The sequence below is a fragment of the Ursus americanus genome, chromosome 16 (genome assembly GCF_024610735.1).
Source record: "Ursus americanus isolate L20-20 chromosome 16, mUrsAme1.1.p, whole genome shotgun sequence".
Classification (NCBI taxonomy): Eukaryota; Metazoa; Chordata; class Mammalia; order Carnivora; family Ursidae; genus Ursus; species Ursus americanus.
In genome coordinates, this window is record NC_142142.1 from 3,885,340 (window position 1) to 3,905,081 (window position 19,742).

The following is a 19,742-nucleotide window of genomic DNA, read 5'->3' on the forward strand; positions in this document are numbered from 1 at the left end:
ATTAACAAGCTTTGCTCTGCACTACTGGCTTCTTCTCCCCTGGCTACCCCCGATACTGCTCCCGACAGTCCTTCTTAAGAAAGGCAGGAGCTTGCCTGGCCTTAGCTGCAGCTGAGGTGGCCCCTTTACTTATCTCTCTGAAAGAAACAGCAAGGCAGACCTAGGTTTTATTCCATGTGACTTGGGACCCCTGTGATATCGGGCAAATTATCTAGTCTCCCAGAGCCTTGGTTTCCTCATTTTAAAATGGGGTAGTAGTAGCATCTTTCTCATGTAGTTGCGAGAATTGATTGGAACAATGCACTTAACCCAGGACCTGGCACAGAATAGCTTCTCAATAAGTCATATCTAATATTTTTAGTTGCCCTCTAAACTTCAGTTTCTGACTTAGAAAAATAAGGATAATAACAATTTAAGCTTCCTAACATTGTTGTAAGAGATAATGAGGTAATGTATGAGATAGCAGTTATGAATGATTCCATAACAGTGTGTGAAAAAATGGGACCTTTCTTTGGTTCCCTAAATCAGACTATTGTCATCTAAGCTTTTAACTGCCCACCTTATGGAAAATTTAATCTCATTCTATGTTTTCTGGCTTTCTTTCACTGTCTTTTCCCACAATTTAGTGTCTTGCAAAATGTCTCTGTGGGTTTTATGTTGAACAGAAAAGGGGGCGGGGCGGTGGGCAGGAGGAAGGCCTGAGTTTAGAGACTGTGCTGGGTTATGCGGATACGCATCTTGCTCAAGCCTGTTCTTCCCCTAGGTGGCGCTGCTCTGAGGCTCCAGTGCCAGTTTGAGCCAGGGTCATCTTTCTCCCCTTTCCAAAGACTCTATTCATAGTGGTCCCTATTCTGGACCCCCCGTGAAAGTGGGGTCCAGGCTGCTTTCCTCCCCAGAAACCCTGTGATAGGTAGAATTTTGGCTCCCATTACCTTGCCATCTGGTGTTACTCCTGTGATTATGACCAAAAAAAAAAAAAAAAAAAAGGACTTTGTGGTAGTAAGATTAATAATCAGCTGACCTTAAAGTAGAGAGATTATCTTGGATTATCTAGGTGGACCTAATCTAAGCACAGGAGCTCTAAAAGGCAGAGATCTTTCTCAGTCTTGTAATAGAAGGGGAAGTAAGAGATTTGAAGAATGAGAAAGATTTCACAACAGCTTTGTTGGCTTGAAGATAAAGGGACCATGTGTCAAGGAAACAAGGGCCTCAGTTTTACAACCAAAAGAAACTGTATTCTTCTAATAACCTAAGTGGTCCTGGAAGCAGATTCTTTTCCAGAGCCTCCCGGAAGGAGGCCAGCTCACCCAACACCTTGATTTTGGCCTTAGAGGCCCTGAACAGAGGACCCAGTTGTACCCACTGTGCTGGAATTTCTGACTCACAGAATTGTGATATTATAAAGGGGTTCTGTTTTAAGCTGTTAAACTCATGTTTATGTGAAACATGTTATAGCAGCAAAAAAACTAATACAATACTTAAGAATCCCTTTCCTTTTCTTAGTCTTGGGGCATCTCCTCTCCTCGGGTTCAGAAGCTCCTGCTTCTTCAACTCTAAGCCCTCACAGACAATTGGGCACAATTCACCTAGAATCCCTTTTGTCACAAACAAAAGTTAGGGTAAAGAGTTTCTGAAAATTTCTATTCTTGACTCTGTAATTCAAACAGCTTTGGGGCACCCATGTGGCTCAGTTGGCTAAGCGTCTGACTCTTGATCTCAGCTCAGGTCTTGATCTCGGGGTTTTGAGTTCGAGGCCTGCACTGGGCTCCATGGTGGGCATGGGGCCTACTTAAAAACAAACAAACAAAACAAAACAGCTGTAAGTCCAGGAGATACAAAGATTTAGTACTTTCTTATGATGGGAGGAGGGATGAAATGGATAAAACCAAAATGAGTATCTCAGTAAACTTTCCTGCCACATATATAAGTACTTTGCTTAGTACTTACTACACAGTAACTAATATTAATATTCTGCCCATTCTACCTGTCCTGACCTAACTCTATCCAGTTTGATCCCAAATTGGTAGAACAGTGTCTGTCATGCAGTGATGGAAGTCACTCCCCAGCACTAGAGGACCCCAGCATGGTGTTGCTGATATTCAAGATGTCTTCGGGCTTGCTGGCTCCACCATGAGGAATCCTCCTCATCCTGGAACTGCAGAGGCAGAGCTAGACTTGCCTTGGGCCCCAGAAGAGTTTTGTTTCTGCATCCAGAACAGGGAAGATGGCCAGAACAGGAGGATTCTATGGGGGCAGCAGGAGCCGCCTGTTCTAAGAGAGCCTTCTCCTGGGACAGGTATGCACATTCTAGTGGGTCAATGGAAAGCTTATTCTCAGCTCCCTAAATCCATCGGGTACCACAAAAATGGCCTGTATAACATACCCACCCATGTCTAGCTCAACACAATTTGAGGGCAGCGATGGTAGGAAAATCTCTTAAGAAATCAACATGCATCTTTCTCCAACATTAGGCCTTTACCTGTCTCAACTCCCATCTCTTTGGTTGCCAAATATATATTTGAGGATGTACGCTGTGTCAGGCACAGTTTTGGCCCTGAGGAGACAGAGATGAACAAGACAGACTGAGTGCCAGCTCTCATATTTTGTGAGGAAGAGATGAGAAATAATCACATAGTTTTAAATGAATTACTGTGCAATGATCCTCGTCATGTCTCCTGACACCTGGACTCCAGCCATAGCCTCAGTTCCTACGGCTATCTGAGAAAGGTGTGTTCCCAGTCTCTCATGTCTGGGCGCACCTGTGTCACTGGCATCCACCGTATCTGAAAGGTTGTTCGGTGTTGAGGACACCAACAGTTCTGAGGGAATGTCTCCATGACCCCACATCAGCAGATGCTCCCACACATCCTGCCCTGACAGCACCCAGGGCCCTACCCTTCATTCTCTCCTACTACCTGTAATAATTATTCTTGATATTCAGTAATTGATGATTTGGCATCTTGAAATCATGGGCCGACCTGATCAGGGCTGTTTATATCTCCTCTGTGGTCTTGCTTTCATGGGTTCTTGAAAATCGTATTACGAGCTCTCCACCCACAAGCTCCCATATCTTTGCTTCCTGCCCAGTATGGGATGTCCCCACCTAAAACCTTCCCGGCACGAGCATAATAAGAGTTTTTTGCCTGTGTTTTTCCCTTGCTCCTTCTCCTTCCTCACCACCCTGGTGCTTCCCTGTGTGGCCCTGCATGGGGGTGTGCCCCTTCCTCTTGGGGACTGTAAATAATAAATTCTTCTTTCAATGGCATTGACCTCTATGTGTCATCCCTCAGTCATACTGATAAATTAAATCCAAAGTACATGTTATTTTATTTTATTTTTTTTGACTATTCAGAACAGCTTTATTTGAAATAGACAGAAAGTGAAAGCAACCTCGATGTCCATCAATATGTAAACGGATAAACACATTATGGTATATTCATACATTTCCCATTGGTGATTTCATGACCTAAAACTTAAAACAAAGAAACCCAAGGTACATTTTAAAATGCCACCTGGCACAGCTTAGACAAAGACTGGCCAGGCCCTGGAGGAGCTAAAGTTGTGACCAGGGTGAATATGATTCGGAGATGATATCAGATTCCTCCCCAGAGACCCCACAACACTTTCTCTGCCCCAAGCCTGCAGACCTCCCTCCAAGTATGCCAAAGTTACTCAAAAACTCCCCAAACACTAATCTCCAGCTGTTCCCAACCAGGATGTTCCACTCCACCTCGTCTCCATCTGCCACTCTGTCTTTTGAAATATCATACAGAGGGAGGGCTGGATTTCTGGCAGCACCAAAGCCGGCTCTAACAACTGACAGGGTAGAGCAGGGCCAGGCGAGTGGCCCTGTGAACTCTTCTCCCCTTGAAATGCATCCCAGACATGGGGTAGCCCTGGCCCCAGGCTCCAGGGCTGGGCCAGAGGAAGGAAGGAGGAGCAGAGGTGTCTGCTCTGGTCCACTAAGCTAGGTCAAATCACTCAGGGTTCACAAAGTTAAGGATACACGCTCTGGAATGAACTATAATGGTCAGTGTGTATATGTGAATATACCTATGAAAGCATGTGCACACTTTCAACAGTGTGATGCATAACCCAGCTTTGCCTTGGCTCAGCACTGATTCTCAATTCATCATGCACCCCAGCCCCTTTGAATCAAACCCACTAGCTACTACGCAGCCCATGCGCCTTGCCCCCTGTGACTCAGAATTCAGACAGAATTCATCCTGGCCCACCATTGGCTTCGCCTTTTCCTGTCACTCCCATAAATGCTTAGTGAGGAAGCAAATACTTTACTGAAGTGCAACTTGCAGGCAACATTTGTGAACTTCCCATATGGGAGGCATTTAAAGGATATTTTGGAAGAAGAGGGCTCTGGGTGCATTTCTGTGTGTTCACAAGTGTGTGCACACCTGTGGAGGGCATCTGTGTGTCTATTGGTGGGTGAGTCTCAGTATATAGGTCTTTATGACGTGCATGAATGAATGTATGCATATATAATGTAATATATATATATATATATATATATATATATATATATATATATATATTTTGTGTGTGTGTGTGTGTGGGTGTAAGGCATACCTATGTTTGTGAGAAAGCATATGTGTTCTGAAAATGGAAACTCCGGAATATTTTCCATGGAATGCATCTTGGGTGCAGTACGTGTGTTTGCAGCTGTGCGCGCGCATGTGCTGGGGAGTGGGGGACGAATGTGTGCTCTACTCCTATCCCTCTAGGTGAGCAGCTACCCTCAATCCATTCCCATCTCTGTACCCAGCAGGCAGGATGGCAGAGTTTCTGCAGGCAGGTGTTCCTACAGCTCTGGATTCCCTGGGAGGAATCCTAGCGCTAGGAATGGGTCACTGTGGGTCTGAGGGTCCCTCCTGGCCAGTCCTGCCCTCTCCACCCTGAGAAGTTCCCTCCCCAGGCTCGCCCTCATCATCAGCTTCAGCCAGTTCCTCAGGCATTGGCCACTCTCGAGTCTGCCACTCGAGCCGTTCGATGCGGTAAGCGATCTTGAGTGCGCTGGACTCCAGCTCGGCCAGGAGGCGAGCAAACTTGGTCTGTAGATCGTCGAGTTGCTCGTCAAGGCCGCGTAGCCGGGACTCTGTGGCTTCTTGTAGGGCAATCTCAGCTGCCTCTGCATTTACGTCCAACTTGTTCATTTTCAGCAGGATCTCACGGCCCTTTTCCTCCATCATGACCTGGGCCTGTGGATACTCGCTCAGGACTTCCCGCAGGTCCTCCTTGCTCAGGCAGAACAGGTCTGAATACCCTAGACTCTTGATGTTGGCTGTGCGGCGGTTCCCAGACATGTTTCCTGTGGCCCATGGGCAGACACGTGGGAGGACAGTTAGTCAGAAGAGGTGTGAGGGGGTTTTTCACTCCTGAAAGGACCCTCCCCCTCTATATTTGTGCTTTGGGGCCTCTCTGTTAATTCTTTCATTCAGTAATGTGACTGGGGACCAGGCCCTGTGCTGGATGGGTACAGCGATCTGCCTGCAAGAATTCACAGACTACAGGCGATAGACATTCAATGGGATAGTTACAAAACAGTATAGCTAGTACAGTGTAGACGTATGCCTCCAGTGCTGTGGGAAGATAAGTAAAGAGCCCCTCACAAGCTGGCAGAAACTTTTGGAAAGTTTGGAGGAAGTGATGCCTGACTGAGCAGAAGGTCAGAGAGGAAGGGCAGGGCTGGTGGGGGGAGGCATCCAGGCAGAGGGAGGAGTGTGAGCAGAGGGATGGGGGTAGGAGCCAGTTAGGTGCTGCAGCAAACTGTAAGCAGTCCAGAGTGGCTGAAGTACAGGGTGGGAGGAGAATGGAAAGAGGAGGGGAGAGCAGGGCACACTGAGTGTGGTAAGCCACGACAGGGAGTTCAGACCTTATGCCGAGGGCAGTGGGAAAGTACTGAAATATTTTAAGCAAGGGAGCTGTGTGGTATGATTCATATTTTAGGAAGCTATTGGTGAGGTGTTGTGAGGAAGATAGATTAGGCTGACCGCTGCAAAGCTGAGAGCTAGAAGGACTCAGAAGGGGCATAGGAACTATCCTTTGTGAACACTTGCTGTGCTCCAGACATTGCCCTGAAGCCTTACCCACAGAACTCATCTGATCCTCCCAAATAACTCTTTGGGTTTTTAATATCATCCCTATCGGATAGATGAGAACATTGAGGCCTAAAAAAGGGAAATGCCTTGTCCAAAATCACATAGACAGCTGCTGACTGCATCCAGGAAGTGGAGCTGGAAGGGTCCTTGGAGGACAGATGTGAGGCCTTTGGAACAACTAGAGAGTGAGATCCCCGGGCTGACAGCCTGTGTGGCTTCAGTCAGTGACAGTGTGCTCTCCCCTTGCCATGTTCTCCCATCTCCTGGGGCCTCAGTGCCCTTGCTTGTGATGAGGCATACCACCAACACCTACTTCACGGGCAGATAAAAGGAATCAATGAGCCAGTGTACACTACCTGGCCTGGCCTGGAGTTGGTGGAGTGAATGGCAATGCCTTCCCTCTACCCTCCTTTCCACTTGGCTGTGAGAAAGTTCCTTGTACTGACTCCAAGTGTGTGTACATAAGTACCTCAACGACCTTGGACAGTTTCCCAAGCATCACTGTACTCCAGTTTCCTTACTGTGAAAATACAGAGAATAGTATCTACCTGAGTTACGGTGAGAATTGAGTGAGTTGGTGCATATGAAGACTTTGAACACGGCATGTAGTAAGTGTGCCATAAATATAAGCTATTCTTATTCTTATCATCTCTGTCACTTTCCACTTGTCTGTTGGTGCCTCGGGTTGACACCCACAGAGCAGATCTACTTCCTCTTCCGAGGGATCCACCTTGTATACTAACTTTGGCTTTGCTTCTTCTCAGAGGACAGACCCTCCATGTCCTGCTTCTCTTGTGAGCCCTCTAGTGACTCAGGTAAGGCCAGGTTTCCTTAACCTGTAGGCCCTGAAGTAGCATCTGGTCTCAGTAGGGGGTTCTGCTCTCCCCCTCCCCCCCCTCCCCCCAGCCCTGTCCCAGAACAAACGCTGAGCTGCCCACCTTTGATGAGGGTTCTGCTGTCCCCCTCCCCCCTCCCCCAGCCCTGTCCCAGAACAAACGCTGAGCTGCCCACCTTTGATGAGGGTTCTGCTGTCCCCCTCCGCCCCTCCCCCAGCCCTGTCCCAGAACAAACGCTGAGCTGCCCACCTTTGATGAGGGTTCTGCTGTCCCCCTCTGCCCCTCCCCCAGCTCTGTCCCAGAACAAACGCTGAGCTGCCCACCTTTGATGAGGGTTCTGCTGTCCCCCCCTCCCCCAGCCCTGTCCCAGAACAAACACTGAGCTGCCCACCTTTGATGTTGATGATGCTGATCTCCCCAAAGTAGAGCCCTGCACCAAGCACGGCGTACTGTGTGACACCGTCATCTGCGACCACGGCCAGCTGACCCTCACGGATGATGTACATCTCCCGGCCAATGTCCCCCTTGCGGCAGACGTATTCTCCTGGTGAATAGGTCTGGGGCTGCAGCTTCAGCACCAGCTCCTCCAGCAGGCTGGCCTCACAGTTCTGGAAGATCTGCACCCGGCTCAGAGTAGACAGGTGTACAGACACGGCCACTTCTGCCCGCAACCGCTCAGGCAAGTGCTGTAAGCTGGCTACCTCATTGGTCATCTTCTTGTTGATCTGCAGGTGCTGGTACCTGGGGGCAAAGGCAGTAATAGTTCCTCACCAGGCCCATACATGCCTGCCTTATTCCTTCCATCAGGGTTCAGCCAAGCTTCAGCCAAGGACCCAGTCACCCTGAGATCTCACAGGGGTCATGGGAATGCTGGATAGTGGCTGATGAATATCTTCACTCCAGGGTCACTTCACAGCTATGTTTTGACCTCTTCTTCCTCACCTGGGGCCCAAAAGCCTCCACCAGTTGACAATGAATAAGACACCCTTTACCTACTGTCAAGCTTTACCCCACCCTCCTTTCAGTGACGCCTCGTACCATCCCACTGATACCTCCTTCAATCACCGAGCTCTGTATCTAGCGGCCCTCTGCTTTAGCTCCCCAACTTGCTGACACTTCCTTTTGTTCATCCCATAGTATGGATGACTATGACTCAGTCAACCGTCTCGTTGGCCATCCCCTGGGAAGTATGGCTCTTCTCCCTTTACCCCTTCGAGGGCCTTCTGAGCCCTACCAGGCAGTGGCAGTTTTTATTCCAGGTTATCCTTCTTTGTGTATGAGTTCCTCTCCCTATCAATCTCTTATCCAACCCAGCCCCCTAAGCCCAGATGCAGCTAGCAGAAGACATTCTTTTCTCAGCCCCACCCAGTGAACCCCCGCTGATGAATGCCATGCCCTAGTTCCCCTGCCTGGCCCGCTAGGCAATAAGGGCCCTGCCACCTTCCTCAGGCTTTATCCAGAACACCTCTCCATGTCCTGGTCTGGGACCCCCAGGTACTCACCAGTCAATAACTCGCTGCTCTAGCCGGCGGTTGACGTGTTGTTGCTTCATGTACTTCTTCACCAGTGCGTGGTCCGGGTAGAAAGCTGCATCTGCAGTGTTCATGTTGTAGATAACAGAGCTCATGCTACCCATGATGGTGGCAAAACCCATGACAGCCAGCAGGAAGTCACCCACCATGAAGAGGTACTCCTCCTCCCGCGCTGGCAGGGGCGTATCGCCCACGGTGGTCAGGATCAGCGTGGAGAAGTAAAAGCTGTAGAGGTACTGGCGCCGCAGACGCTCAAAGCCAGGCTGCGCGGGGTCGGGGTACACCCAGGCGTCACGCCCGAAGCCCAGGTACCGGGACAGGGCAAAGTACAGACAGCTGTTCCAATGGATAACGACAAAAATGTAGAGCATCAGCTTGGTGATGCGAAAGGCGTTTGGGTAAGCTGTGCGGGTTTCTGTGCGGTCGAAGGCCTCAAAGAGGCGGGGCGCACGCAGAAAGCGGTTCAGCCTCAGCATGGGGGTGTGTGGGCCCAGCTGCATGTAGGCTATATCTGTGGGCATCAGGGAAACCAGGTCCAAGAAGAAGCTCCAGGTGCGAGCGTAACGGCTTGAAATCCTGCCCTTGTCCACCACCAGGATGCCCTGGTCCAAGAATCCTGGGGAAGGGGAGGCGGAGACAGGTTGGGATCAACCATGAGATGGGGTCAGGTATGGGGCTGAGTCAGGGCACCTGCCTGCTCCAGTAATAAGGGTGAGGGTGGGCAGGCCAGGTAGGACAGGGAGACAGACATGGGGACAGGGTGGGGGTGGGCATAACCTTGCTCCAGGGTTTCTGGGATGGGCATAGGGTGTTGTGAAGCATGGAGACCTGTGAAAGTGCTCTCAGGAAGGGGGTCACTTCCTCATGACTGAGAGGCCCTCTTTAGGAAGGTAACACGGAACAAGGTGTCAGCCTTGGGCCCACTGACCTGTGTGGAAGCGCACCACGATGTCTAGTAGGTATAGCAGGTCACTTGTGTAGTCTAGCACTAACCAGGCCACCAGATAACCATGTTGCAAGTCAGGAAAGCAGGCTCTGCATGGTGGGGACAGAAGAGGTTGGCTCAACAGCACCCTCTGTGTAAGGCAATCTCCCCAAGGCACTCAGCACTCTGCCTTGGGCCCTCTCTTCCGTGCTGCCCCTCCTTCTGGCCCTGCCCAAGGGCCTGCCCCTTTCCTTGGCCTGACTCTTGAGCCCTTCTCTCTGCTTAAGGCCCTTCTTTCAGCCCTGCCAAACCTGCACACGATGATGATGAGGTTATACATTACTGGGAAGACCATCGTGTTTAGCCACCAGTAGTAGTAATCCCCAGATGGGTCTAGGACAGGCAGCGACTTCCTGTGGAAGGAAGAGGAGAAGCAGTGTTTCATTTTTTTTCACCAGAAATTCATTGTTGAGTTTGTCACTGGGGGCATCAAGAAGAATTAGGCTCCATCCAGTTAGGTGGACAGATCTGACACAGGGGACCAGGATCTCTCACCTGGCCTTGGATGGGGCAGAGGGGCTGGACTCCGTTGTCTTCACCTTGCTGTCCTGGCTCATGCTTCCGTGGCCTGATGCCTGGATGTGGACTATCCAGGGCCTTTGCCTATAGGTGGCTTCAGGAGGTGGGGACTAGTGCCCGCCTGGCTGTCTGGAAGAGGCTGCCCTTGGTCTCCAGCTGCGATTCCTCTGCCTCTGACTTCTGAAGCTCTTAGCAACACAACCAGGGCCAGCCCCTACTGAAGGGGCAGAGGCAGTGTGGCTCCAGCGCCCCGCCCTGTCTCCCAGGGCCTGGGCTTACACCTGCCCAACTAAACATCCCTAATGAGGTCCCTGGAGAAGGTGGGGGTGCATACCTCAGAGGTAAGGCTGGGCCTTGTTTCTTCCCCCCCCTGCCAAGATGAACTACTTAGGGGTCCTCTAAATCAGGAGACGGGGGTGCCAGAGTAGGCTCAGATAGTCATTCTGTTTTACTTTGTGCAAGTTCTCTGCTTGGGCTTCATTATTTATTCATTTAACAACTATTTACTGAATGGCTCATTTGTGTCAGGCGCTGGATTGTCTAGGGACGGACAATGCTTGTCATATCAAATGTGAGCTCTGTTTTCATTATCTGCACCCTTGTCTACATCCATGCTCACTTTACCTCATTTTTAAAATTTTTTATTTTTTACCTCATTTTTTAAAAAAGATTTATTTATTTTAGAAAGATGGAGAGAAAGTGTGTGTGTGTGCATGCACAGGTGGGGAGGGTCAGAGGGAGGGGGAGAGAGACAATCCCAAGCAGACTCTCCTCTGAGTGTGAAGCTTGATGCGGGGCTTGATCTCATGACCCCGAGATCATGACCTTAGCCGAAATCAAGAGTCAGACTGCTTAACTGACTGAGTCACCCAGGCACCCCCACCTTACCTCATTCTTACTGGATGAATGTGATGGGGGCCATTCTGTGGGGGTTTTGCCCCCATTCCTTTCCTGTTACCTCTAGTACCTGATCCCATCGGCTATTCCATGTATTATCTAGATCCCCAACCTCCTACCGTTTTCCCTTTCTATTAACATGCTTTAATCTCTCCCCTACCAAAACAACAACAACAAAAAAAATCCTGAAAATTCTCCCTCAACCTGATGTCCCTTTCACTTCTATCATCTTTTCTCAGTCAACAGGTCATCATCAGAACACCTGCTATGAGCCAAGCCAATATTATGCTCAGTATTGGGGATAAAAGATGCATGAAACACACTCCCTGCCCTCTAGAAACTCAGAGTTTGGTAGCGGAAATAGTCGGGTAGATAGGCAGTTACATATCAGTTTGATGGGTACTCTATTAGGTGGCTATACACTGTAAGAAGGGTCCCAACTGAGTCTGGGTTCTGTAGGATGAATAGGAGTTAGGTCTAGAGATGGGAGAATGAAAAGCAGTAGAGGCAAAGTGCATAGAGTGTGCAAAGGCATACAGACTTTAAAAAACATGGGTGACTGGGAGACATCAACTGGTTTCTGTAGAGAGTGTGAGGGGCTAGGGGTGCAAGATGAAGCTGAATGGAGAACAGAGGACAGCCCAGGGAGAGCTTTCTTAGCCATTTTATAAAGCTGGGGTTTTATCTTAAAGCAATGGAGAATCTGTGAAGTGTTTTGCATGGTTAAGTGATATAGTCAGATACGTGTTTTTGGAGCGTTTCACAGAAGAAATGTCTATAGTCCCCAACATTTTATTTTACTTTTTTGAAATCCTCTTTTCCCATGGCTTTTGTGACACCATAATTCCTTGCTTTTCTATTTATTTTTTCTTAGTCTTTTCATAAGTTTGTCCACCCTTTCTGTGTTGGCATTTTTTAAGACTCTGACCTAGGCCTTCCTCTCTTTCCACGCTCCTGGCTCTCTCTGGCCAATCTTGGTCTCCCACAGGATCCCGTTTCCCATCTACTGACTCCCAGGAGCTCTGAGCTGCAGACCTATCTATACCACTAACTGCTCAGTGGATATCCTTATTTATTATTATTACTATCATCATTATTATTATATGACATTGTGGCAGTTTTTAAACATGGTCACAAATTCTTTGACACTCCTCCCTTGTGACTGTTTTAACTAATAGAATATATATAGCAGGAGTGATTTCTGAGGCTGGATCACGAAAGGCCATGCAGCTTCCTTCCGGTTCTCTTGGGAATGCTCATTCCAGGGTACTCCATCCTGGAAATTTAGCTGCCATATTGTGAGAAGTGCAAGCCACAAAGAACAGTCATGTCTCTGTAATGTGTTTGACAGTCCCAGCTGAGCTCAGTCTTTTAGTTGTCCCAGTCCAGGCACTGGACATGTGAAGAAGAGTAAAGAAGCCCTCAGGTGACGCTAGCCACCAGCCTCAAGTCACCCCCTGGCATTCAGGTGTCTTATATGAGGCCCCAGGCATCATGGACTAGAGACAGCCATTCTTGCTGTGTCTTGGTTGAATTCCCAGAATCTGTGAACGTAAAGAAGCGGTCGTTGTTTTACACTACTAAGTTTGGGATGATTTGTTATGCAGCATAGTAACCAGAACAAATTTTATATATATATATATATACACACACACATTTCCTAAGTATACAGCTTGATGAATTTCATAAAGTGAACACACCCATGTAACCAGCACTCACAGGAACCCCACTCTGCCCCCTTCCAGTCATTGCTTTTCCAAGTGTAATCACTAGCTTGACTTCTAATACCATAGTTGAGTTTTGCCTGTGAATGAACTTATATAAACTAGCATCAGTTTTTAATCCTTTTATTTTCCTTTCATACACATCCATTCATCAAGCCCTGGTGCCTTACCTTCATGTCCACATGTCCTTTCTCTGTAACTTTACTACTTCAGTTTGGGCCTTATCCGTTTGACCATGTATAAAATTCTTTATAGTTCTCTGTTATTCCAAGGATAAAATCTAAACTCCTTTACATGGCATACAAATCTCCCGTTCCTGACCTCTGTTCATGTCTTCAGCCTCATCGCTTAGTGTTTCCTCTGCATGTTGCCTGTGCTCCAGACATGCTGTACTGATTGTAGTTCTCAGAGCACCTCCCCACCTGTTGTTCATTCTTCCTTGCCTTGGTATGGGCTGATCCTTTGGGCTGAAACTTCCATTTCTTTTTCTTTTTAAATACTTTTTATTTTGAACGAATTTCAGACTTGCAGAAAGTTGCAAAAAAGGTACAGGAAGTTCCCGTAAACTTCTTAGCCATGTTCCCTTGTTATCGTCTTATATAACCAGAGTACAATGATCAAAACCAGGGAATTATCATTGGTACAATACTTTGAACTAAACCACAGACCTGATCTGAAACTTTCATTTCTCTTAGTTTACCATACTTTGCTTGTTTCTCTGCTCAGACATCATTTACTCCTGAAGGCTTCCCTAAACCCCTTTGCCTTCTTTCCCTCCATCACACAAGCCATGCTAAGTGCTGCTCCTTGGTGGCAATTATTACACTATATTGCTATTGTCTGGCTTAAGGGCTGAAGTCTTGCAGGGCAGATATGGGTTCTAATTGATCTCTCTGGAATCCGGCCTGGTGTGGAGGTGCTTATTCCGTGTTCCTTGAGTGACTGAACAAGACGGTGTCCAAGGCGGATCACCGGGCAGCAGGTGCTGGGGAAGCTAGGAAGGGGCGGTCATCGGCCGGGTACAGGCCAAGTCATGCACGCAGATGGGACAAAAATGACCTAGTTTGTTTGCAGTCAGCCATCTCTTGGGCTCAGCTTTTCCACAGGCCCCGCACACCTACTTGACTCCTCCCCTCAGACCTACCCTTCGTGCTAGCTCCGCCCCGTCCAGCCCACTCTTCCACCCTAAGCACCGCCCAGGACCATTGGCCCCGCCCCTCCACTCTAGTCTCCCCGCCTCAGCCGTCTTCTAAGCCCCGCCCTTGGCCTGTCCCTGCCTCTTAAAGTCGCGTCCCTCCTTAGGTCCCGCCTTCTGCCCTCTGGTTCGACCTTTCCTCCTCAGGCTCCGCCCCCGCCCTACGGGCCTCCGCCTCCCCAGAAGTCTTTCCCTATGACACGCTGGAGTCCTTAAAAGGGCGGGGTTTACAGAACGAAGGGGCGGGACCCGGGGAAGAGGCGGTACTCCTTGCTCGGAATGCCGTCGGCGGCCCCGCCCCGGCGCTCGGCCGTTGCCAGGAAACAAGCATCGACGCTCCGGCTCTGGCCGGGTCCAGCCAATGAGCTGGCACGCCACTGCCCAGCGGTGCGTCGCTGGGCGGTTACGTGAGGTGCGCGGGGGCGCGGGTTGCGTGTGGCGCGGGGCGGGGCGCGGCTGGTGCGCCTGAGGAGCGATGGCGGCGGCCTGAACTCACCTAGCAGGGCTGCGGCGATCGGGCCTGGTCAGGGTCTGGGTTCTGTGAGTGAACGGCAAGTATGGGCCGTAGGGCCCGCGGAGGCGCGTGAGGGGCTGACGGACTGGGGAATGACGGCACCGGATTTGGTGACTGTACTGGTTATGAGCGGACAGGGTGAGGGTCTGGCATGTGGTGGGGGGCCGGGTGTGTGTGTCTAAGGTAGGGGAGCAGCGCAAGAGCCTAAGGGTGAGCGGGCAAGTGAGGAGCTGGGCAAGAAGAGGGGCTAGGGATGCTTTTCGAGGGGCCTAGGGAAAGGGACTTGTGAACACGGTTTAGTGAGGGGCTGAGGCACCTGTGGGCAGGGGTGAGGGCAACCCTGGGACCAGAGTGAGGGGGTACGGCCTGTGCGGGGAGGGGAGAGTAAAGGGCAAAGGCGGGAGCCTGCGGGCTGGTGGGAAATGGGCGAGGGAGTTGAGGCTAGGGCATGAGCGAAGATGAATGAGGATTGTGAAGCTTGGTTAAGGTTGAGGTTGTTTCTGGAGCCTACTTCGATGGACTGTCCTGCCCAGTGTCCTGCCTAGTTTCAGACCGAGTAGGACAGCTTGGGTGGAAGTGTTGTGCACTTGGCTTTTGGAGGACAGAAGAATGAAGGCGTCACAGGCAGTAATAACTACGATAATGAAAATTATCTTTGAGGCTTAGTTTTCAACCAGAGTAATCACTGAAACTGCCGGTTTCTCAAGTTCCTCTTTGGGACTCCAAACTTGGAGATGGTCCCTCTCATGGAGGTTTTTTTTTGGCAGTGACAGCCTGTTTGTTTGGTCTCCATATGCTTCTGGGCAACCTCCCTCCACGGCTGCTCTCACCTATGCTGAGCAGCGTGGCTCTGATGGTTGTCATCTAAATTGGACTATCCATTTTCATTTGCTAATTCTACTTTCATGAAAGTCACATGGTTTGTTACATACAACACTATATTTAGGCTCTCAACCAGAATGACTTTGGTCTCAGTTTCTTACAGTTAAAAAAAAAATCCGACATTATTGAGGTAAATTTATATACAATAAACTGCTGATATTTAAAATGTGCGTGAGTTTTGCCGTATGTTTACATCTGTGAAACCATCACCACTTTCAAGATACTGAACGTTTCTACTGCCCCCAGAAGTTTTCTGCTATCCCTTTGCACTCATTTCTCTGTCCATGACACATTTTTGGTTCATTTTATTAGTATTTTACAGGTCCCTTTCTCCCTGCCAACCCACACTACATGAACATTTTAAAAGTTCTAGACAGTTGGGTTGGCACTCAGTTATAATAGACACTTCACTTTCCCACCACTAAATTTTCCTCTCTAGTGACAGTCGACCACAGAGCTCAGATACCTTCCCCAACCTCAGGGATATTTAGACCTTTCCTGTCCAGACTGTTCTCTTGAGAATTAGGGGCAGCCCAAGCCCAAGTTGCCATTCTGTTCTAGAGTCTCAGCCTCAGGACCAGCTGTTCTGACCCATTTTATGTTTTCATTGCTTCCCTCTGGAGGCCCATTTTCATGCTAGTGGAACCTTTGACCACCTACCCTTATGGGCAGAACCCTGTAGAACTGACATGTGTCATAACAGGGTTTGGAGCAGTGATTCCTAAACACTGGGCCAAGGATACTGCCAGTCCATGATACAGATTTCATACATCCAAGGAGGAAGGAGAGAAAGATAACATATAAAACATGAATTTTTCATAAAGATAAGTTCATTCTGAGATTATGCTATTCTTTTAGTGTTAAAGTGCTTTCTGACTGATGAAATAATGGTGACAGTAGATGGTGGGTTTTAAAGAAATGGTGTTATTTGCCAAAATAAGAAATAACAAGCCTGTTTTTAAGTTTTTTTAGAAATTATTTTTACTGGTCCCTGAAATGGAGAAATTTAGAGAGATGATGGTGTGGTTGAGAAAGCCTGTGTTTAGACTAATTCTAGATAACTTCTGACATTTGAACAGCATTCATTCAATCTCACATTTCACTCAGTTTACATACTTTGTGAAGTAGGCAAGGGCAGGAATTCTTACGTTATAGATGATGAATCAGATTCATAAACCAGAGGTCACATAGTGATAAAGTGGCAAAGCTGAACCCAAACTTTGGTTTCCTGAGAGTGGGTGACTTGGGGAAAGAAGGTTTATAGCGGAGAGTGAAAGCCATGTGGACTAAAAGGCACGTTAGGTATGGGAAGAGTTGTGATGACTCGGAGGACATTATACTGGCAAAAAGCATTTTTTATGATTTGTAATTAATGTGGTTCCAAAAGAGATTAAAGAAACTTTGAGGGTGACATAGAGATGTGGTTTTGTTTAATATTGTGGCAATGACATAGGAACAGGTATACATAATACCTGGGTCACATTGTGATAGTGGTAGGATGAGTCAAGTCATCAGAGGGTTCTTAGGGACTGTCCAAATTCTTGGGTGTTCTGGAGAAAGCACTGGGTTTGGTAAGGTATATACTGAACTCTGTTGAAGTAAGTAAAGTAAGTAAAATGGATTTTGACTTAGACATACAGCCTGGTGGTAGATCTGAGAAGTAACATAAATGAGGGTGGTGATGTAGATAGAAACATGTTTGGAGTGCTGTATATAACCATTTATTCCACATCTGGTATGCACCAGGCACTCTGTTAAGTGCTGGGAGAGCAAGTTCATTCATTCATATATTAATTCATTTATTCATTCAGCACATACTTTTTCAGTGTGCAATTTGTCCTTGTGAAGCTTACATTTTACGAGATAACAAGATAAATAAGACACGGTCCTCTGAGGTCTCAAGGAATTCTCAAAGAAATTAGAATTCTCTAATTAGAGAGAGTGTGAAATACAAAAGCATATCATGGGAATATAGTCTCTCCCTGTGTCTTACATATTTGGTGGTCTACCATATAGATATATGGTATTACAGGTATTACAAATTTATATGTCCAAAACAGCACTCGGTGTCTTTGCTCTGAGAGTGTGCTGTTATATCACATGTCCTATCTCGGTCCAGGCAAGGACTTCAGTGTCCTCTTCATTCTTTCTGCTCCTCACCCCCTGCATTTAATCACTCACTAAAATCTTAGTATGTTTCCCTCTAAATTATTTTCCTCTTCGTCTCCATGGCTACATCTTAACTGTTAAAGCTTTAGTTTACTTCCTCCTCATCACTCATCTGGATTCCCCCCACCCCTTGACAGTCTCCTGCCTTCAGACTTGCTCTTTTCTAGTCTGTCCCTAGAATGATCTTTCTAAAAATACAAATGTAATCATGGAGCTCCTCTGCTTAAAAACTTTTGGCTCTTTGTGTTCTGTAGGACAACATCCAAATTTCTTAATATGGCATCATTTGGCCTCAACTCACCTCTCCAGCCTCATCTCTTGCCACTCCTTACTTTGTGTTCTAGCTTGAATAAATTGTTCACAGTTCCCTAACAAACATGTTACTTTTTTGAGCCTTGAGATCTTTGTAATAGCTGGTTCCCTTACTAAGAATACTTTTTCTTCTCTGCCCAGTGAACTTTCCTTGTTCTTTAGGATCTGGTTCATTCTCTCCTCCTCTTTTGACATCTTCTTTGTCATCATCACCCAGGAGGGGTGGAGAAAGAACCATGTGTGACATGGAGATTCACTGCTGTAAAGGGGAGTCGCCGTGACTTGAGGTTCATGTTGTGTAAAGGCTGTGCTGGAGTCAGGTGAGATTCTCTGCAAGAAGCAGAGGTTCTTGGGGAGAGGGGAGGGAGTGAGTTGGAACTACACATTGATAACCCATTTGTCTTATACATGTAGGCTGAGGGATGGACAAGAAGGGAGGATATGTGTAAGCTGCTGAGCTCTAGGTTAGTAGGCTTCTGTGAGGTCTCCCCCTGCCACCCTACGCTTTTGTACTCCTATGAGGTTTTAATCAGATCTTTTTACTTTCAGTATTTAGGGTAATGGCTCATTCATGCCTCTTATGTCAGTAATCAGTCATCTTGCCTAGGAAGAGCCATTGTAGGGAGAGAAACCTAAGGACTTTACGGACCTGTTCTTGAAAGGTTGTTTTCTGCTCTCCCTGTCTGCTGTAGGTGTTGCAGGTGTATCCCTGCTCTCAATTCCCTCCCTCTCTTGCCTCTCCCAGGGCAAAGGTTCATAAGGAAGGCTGAGCCACTTCCGGCCTTGTGCCTGCTATTCTGAGTTTGGTGGACACCCTTGCTGAATGTGCCTGTAAGGTTGTATTTTGTGCTCTAAGGTGAGTAACTGACCTTGGCTGTTTGTGGGTCTGAAAGATCAGCTCTTTCTTCCCCCTTTTCCCCTGTGTCTGAGCCTGAAAGTAAATCTGGGAAGAGGGGTCTACTCTTTTTTCTAGACTTTGCAGTGAGAGGAAAGGGCACAGTGATAGGGTGGTGATTCCATTCTCTTTTTCTTGTTATTCTCTTTGCCTTGTTTTGAACTTTGCACAGTTAACAGGGAATGAGAGAGGCTTAAGTAGGTGACAGGAACACCAAGCTATGGTCTTCTTTTGTGTTTTTGCAGTATGTGAAGGGGGCCCAGGGTAAGCGTTAGCTTTTGTGCTCTGAGACACTGATTTCAGTGTGGCTCTTCTCTTTGAAGTCTTTGAGAAGACTTGGAGATGGGAGGATGAAGAAAGGTCCTGGAGGCTATTCCTCTTGGGTCTGTGAGCAGTGCCCTTTGTTAGTCAAGCAGTGAAGCAGAAGTGGGCACCCCAGTTATATTGCAAGGTAGGAGTTGGTTGTTAATCTTTGGAATTGAGTTCTAGGAGCTGAAGGCAGTTTAGTTTTGGATGTGTTAAGGCTTTACTTTGCTGAGACTGGATGCTTGGCCCTTCTTCAGCTCACCAGAGTGTAAGTGCGAGGTGGTAGGGATGGATGTGTCAGAGCAGGTCAGATAGGATCAGGAGAGGGAAGGGAGAAAGGAAAATGTTATTTACAGAGCACCTGCTTTATATGCCTGGTGTGCTCCATAGGTTATTTTATTTAATTTTTAAAACAGTAACAAAACTTATTTCATCAGGAATTTATAGATAAGGAAACTGAGGCTCCCATGTGTGAAGTGATTTATTTAAGGCCACACAGCTAGAACGTGATGGACTAAGATTCAAACTGGAGCTCCTGTTTTACCTACTACTTTGTGTTACTCTTAGTTGACCTTAGGGCCTCTATTTATTTTCAGTCCTCAAATGAGATATGATTGAGAAAGCATTCTGTAACCAGTTGCTCTTGTACTTAGTTAGGGTCCTTGCAGGAAGCAGATTGCACACATTTGGTTTGGGAAGAATTTAATAAAGGGATTGTATATACAAAGGCATGGGCAGAGTTTAAGGAAACCAGCAAGGGAGGATGCAGTCTCCCAGGGCTCCTAGCAGTGAGAGACCTAGTAGCAGGGGACTTTTCTTAACCAGTATTCTCACCTATTGGCTTTGCTTTCCCCAGTCCGTGC

At 47.7% G+C, this 19,742-nt stretch overlaps 2 protein-coding genes across 14 annotated transcripts in view; one reads left to right on the forward strand and one right to left on the reverse strand.

Moving 5' to 3' along the window:
- The window catches only part of FHIP1B (FHF complex subunit HOOK interacting protein 1B), a 162,974-nt gene that overhangs the window by 116,395 nt on the left and 26,837 nt on the right, over window positions 1-19,742 (forward strand). For 7 of the 13 annotated variants that reach the window (XM_087868079.1, XM_087868089.1, XM_087868086.1 and 4 more), the window contains exon 1: window positions 14,230-14,352. The exons of 2 other annotated variants lie outside the window; for them this stretch is intronic. The gene's annotated coding sequence lies outside the window, so the exon portion shown is untranslated. Of the gene's footprint in view, window positions 1-14,229; window positions 14,454-14,676; window positions 17,999-18,423; window positions 18,535-19,742 lie in introns of those variants that run through there. 4 more of the 13 variants (XM_087868084.1, XM_087868083.1, XM_045783000.2 and 1 more) reach the window with 4 other exon arrangements.
- Window positions 4,863-10,023, reverse strand: CNGA4 (cyclic nucleotide gated channel subunit alpha 4). The gene is made up of 6 exons (XM_045783083.2): window positions 9,962-10,023; window positions 9,718-9,819; window positions 9,410-9,516; window positions 8,452-9,097; window positions 7,341-7,690; window positions 4,863-5,323 (listed from the first exon to the last, which is right to left on the reverse strand). Exons 1-6 carry the CDS (start codon window positions 10,021-10,023, stop codon window positions 4,863-4,865), a joined length of 1,728 nt encoding a protein of 575 aa, XP_045639039.2.

What these genes read in the sequence shown, in the direction of transcription:
- CNGA4 (XM_045783083.2), bottom strand. Translation starts at nt 10,023, where the DNA reads ATGAGCCAGGACAGCAAGGTGAAGACAACGGAGTCCAGCCCCTCTGCC. An exon ending in TCTGCCCCATCCAAGGCCAG is followed by an intron (nt 9,820 to 9,961) that starts GTGAGAGATCCT and finishes TTCCTTCCACAG; the next exon opens with GAAGTCGCTGCCTGTCCTAG. An exon ending in CGTGGTGCGCTTCCACACAG is followed by an intron (nt 9,098 to 9,409) that starts GTCAGTGGGCCC and finishes CCCCTTCCCCAG; the next exon opens with GATTCTTGGACCAGGGCATC.